This window comes from Dipteris shenzhenensis, chromosome 32, assembly GCF_047967505.1.
Source record: "Dipteris shenzhenensis isolate YYH24624 ecotype China chromosome 32, Dip_SZ_1.0, whole genome shotgun sequence".
NCBI classification, from domain to species: Eukaryota; Viridiplantae; Streptophyta; class Polypodiopsida; order Gleicheniales; family Dipteridaceae; genus Dipteris; species Dipteris shenzhenensis.
The window spans coordinates 42,809,456-42,812,484 of NC_141627.1; the positions used below are offsets into that span (position 1 = coordinate 42,809,456).

The 3,029-nt window shown below is 47.0% G+C and overlaps 1 protein-coding gene across 1 annotated transcript; it reads left to right on the top strand.

The window, feature by feature from the left end:
* The first annotated feature begins 460 nt into the window (after window positions 1–460).
* On the top strand, window positions 461–2,046 carry LOC147880789 (monooxygenase AgnR1-like). Its single transcript, XM_087370330.1, has one exon. The coding sequence runs from the start codon at window positions 515–517 to the stop codon at window positions 1,742–1,744; it is 1,230 nt and encodes a 409-aa protein (XP_087226456.1). The 5' UTR covers window positions 461–514; the 3' UTR covers window positions 1,745–2,046.
* Window positions 2,047–3,029: the final 983 nt, after the last annotated feature.

A 3,029-nucleotide genomic window follows, 5' to 3' on the forward strand; every position in this document is an offset into this window, starting at 1 on the left:
TCCATTGTTTTTTAGATGTATTCCGTATTCTTCTCCACATTCTAGAGTACCTTGTAGTCTGTAGATACTTAGTGCAAACACTCAACTACATGGGCATATCTATACTATACTTGCCTCCTTGTAGCTCAAGTTAGCCTTTGTGCCCATTTTTGTTAACTGGAATGTAATTTTGTTTCTTTGGGTAGGGTACCACCAAGTCTCCCCCCCTCAAAAAAGAAAGAAAGAAAAGAAAACCTTGGATGCTCTTGCCACCATAGTTTGTTAATTAGTATTCTATATATCGTGCTTTGTGCTTTGCATTCATGGTTGTCCTTTGGTGGACTTTTGATAGAGTGTTGATGCCTTATATTATGCGATGCAAGAAAAAACTACTTTAATCATGTGGTGCTTCTTTAATCATGCACTACAGCCTTACACTTCCCGCATTCTATGTGAGCAACTATGTGAGTGCTCTACTTCCACGTTCCACCTGAGACGACCGAACTTTGACCAGGGAGTGAGGAGGAGGTTCAAAATGAGAGCGAGGTGGACGTCCCTCCTGCGAGGCACCCTCCTCTCCCACAACACAAGCTCCTCCTCCTCCGCCATGGCCCCCCCTGCTGCTTCGTCGTCGTACCAATGGTGTGTGCTGGGCGCCGGCCCTGCCGGCATCGCCGCTGTCGGCCTTCTCCTCGACTCCTCCATCCCCCCCTCCTCCGTCCTCTGGATCGACCCCTCCTTCTCTGTCGGCGACTTCGGCACTAATTGGAAATTCGTCTCCTCCAACACCACCGTTGGCCTCTTCCTCCGCTTCTATCGACAGTGTCGATCCTTCGAGTTTGGCAAGGATCCGGAGGCGAGCAGCAGGAGAAGGTATACCATAGAGGGCATGGGTGACAAGGAGACGTGCTTGTTGGATGTGGCAGCAGAGCCTTTGCGGGACATCACGCAAACGCTGAGGAAAAAGGTGGTGAGTGTGGAAGGAGAGGTGGAACAACTGAGAGAGAAGGATGCTAAATGGGAATGCATCATCTCTTCCTCCTCCTTCGTCGCCTCCAACGTGATCCTAGCCACAGGTGCTGTCCCTCGTTCCCTCCCCTTCCACCGTTCCCTCCCCTCCATTCAAGTGATCCCTATCACCACCGCCCTCAACCCCTCCCTACTCTCCTCCTCCGTCAATTCCTCCGACACCGTCGCCATCTTTGGCTCCTCGCACACTGCCATCATCCTCATAAGAAGCCTGTTAGAGAGCACCCCTGTGAAGAAGGTGATCAACCTGTATAGAGAACCTCTTCGGTATGCATTGTATATGGACGATTGGATACTGTTTGATGATACCGGGTTGAAGGGTGATACAGCGAGGTGGAGTCGAGAGAATCTGCACGGAGAATTACCTGACCGCCTCGTGCGCTCCTTCTCTGATGACGAATCCATCGCTCATTACCTCCCCCTCTGCACTAAAGTCATCTATGCAACAGGGTTTGACAGGAGAGAGATCGCACGGGGGATAGAGGGACTGCCCCCTCATCATTCCTACAACGCTCACTGTGGTATTATCGCACCAGGTCTGTTCGGATGCGGGATTGGGTACCCGGAGCAGAAGACGGATAGGTATGGGAATGTGGAGATGAGGGTTGGGTTGTGGAAGTTTATGCAGTATCTGGAAGGGGTGATACCACTGTGGAAGGAGTACAGCGTGCTGGAAGGGATTGGACAGCCGAAAGGGGCTCCGAGGACGAATGGAGTATTGAAAACAAAGTTTTAGTGGGCTCGGTCGGCAATAAGGAAGTATTTCTTTTTTGTATTGAAAAATAAGGAAGTATTTCTTAACGTTCAGTATTTGAATCTTACCAGATCGGGTACTGCATCTCATGGATGAATGCAACCACTGGGAATCTGACCCTTAATGGAGGCTCTTTGAAATTTGCCACGTATTCTGACGCACACCTGTCAGAGTACACTCTTGCAGGTGTGCTGCCATCTTTTGTATTCTGCTGAGCTTTATTGTCTTTATTCCAAACGGCCTGCGTTATTATAGTAATCACATGAACATGGATGTTACGGACGATCATCTCACGGTAATTGTGGATAAGTTGGAAGAGAGTATTTGCTGCTGTAAGGCCTTGAGTACGTCTTACCAAGATATAGGCGATGATTGAATGTGGATGTGAATGTGCAGAACTAGGTGGTACATGTTCACTTTTGTTAGTTCTTGGAACGGAAAACCAAGGGGAATTGTAGGTGGGGTGAGGTTCTTTGTAGTTATTCCAAGGGTTATTGTAGGTAGGGTGAGGTTCTTTGTTGTTATCCCAAGGGATCAATTCGTTACGGAGAGTGACAGTCAAGATAGGCAGATTTTGCTATGGGCGTTGAGGCTGATGTGTGAGCTTGAGGGACTGCGGAGTTGTGCTTTAGAGAAATCTGATTTGATGATTGAAGAATTGTGCATAGAAGAACACGTTCTGTGCATTAGTGGAACATCGAAGTTGGCTGGCCAAGTCTCATAGTTATGAGGAAACAGAACGTTCCGAGAAGGGGGAATGTGGAACCCAAACAAGAACACCACATCATGAAACGTTTCATCGTATGACAGAAATATATGAGAAATTGAATTTTTACAGCTCCGAACAGCTTTAAACTTTGAGAAAAACACACAAAAACCCATAGAAAATTGAAATGCATTACACCATGGATGATGTATTATGTTTTGTAGATCATATGGCATATAAATATGCAATACACAAAAAGAGCAGGTCAACCCCCGTATGTAATAGCCCATGCAATATATTGACACAAATAAGTGCCTCGGGCACTCAGCCCTCAATACAAAATAGGCAAAACTCAAGAGTCAAGTACTTCATGTTTGGAAACAAAGAGAGTACAAAAAATAACAAAACTAGAGGCATTTGCCATCAGCCATGGCCCATGATCCATCATCCATGAACCCTTAAGTCAAACCTTGAAGGTGGCATCGTGTAGAGGCCTCTCCCTCCTCCTAGGCCTCATCATCTTGATGCTTAGAATCATCCAATGTTGCGCATCGCTGTCAT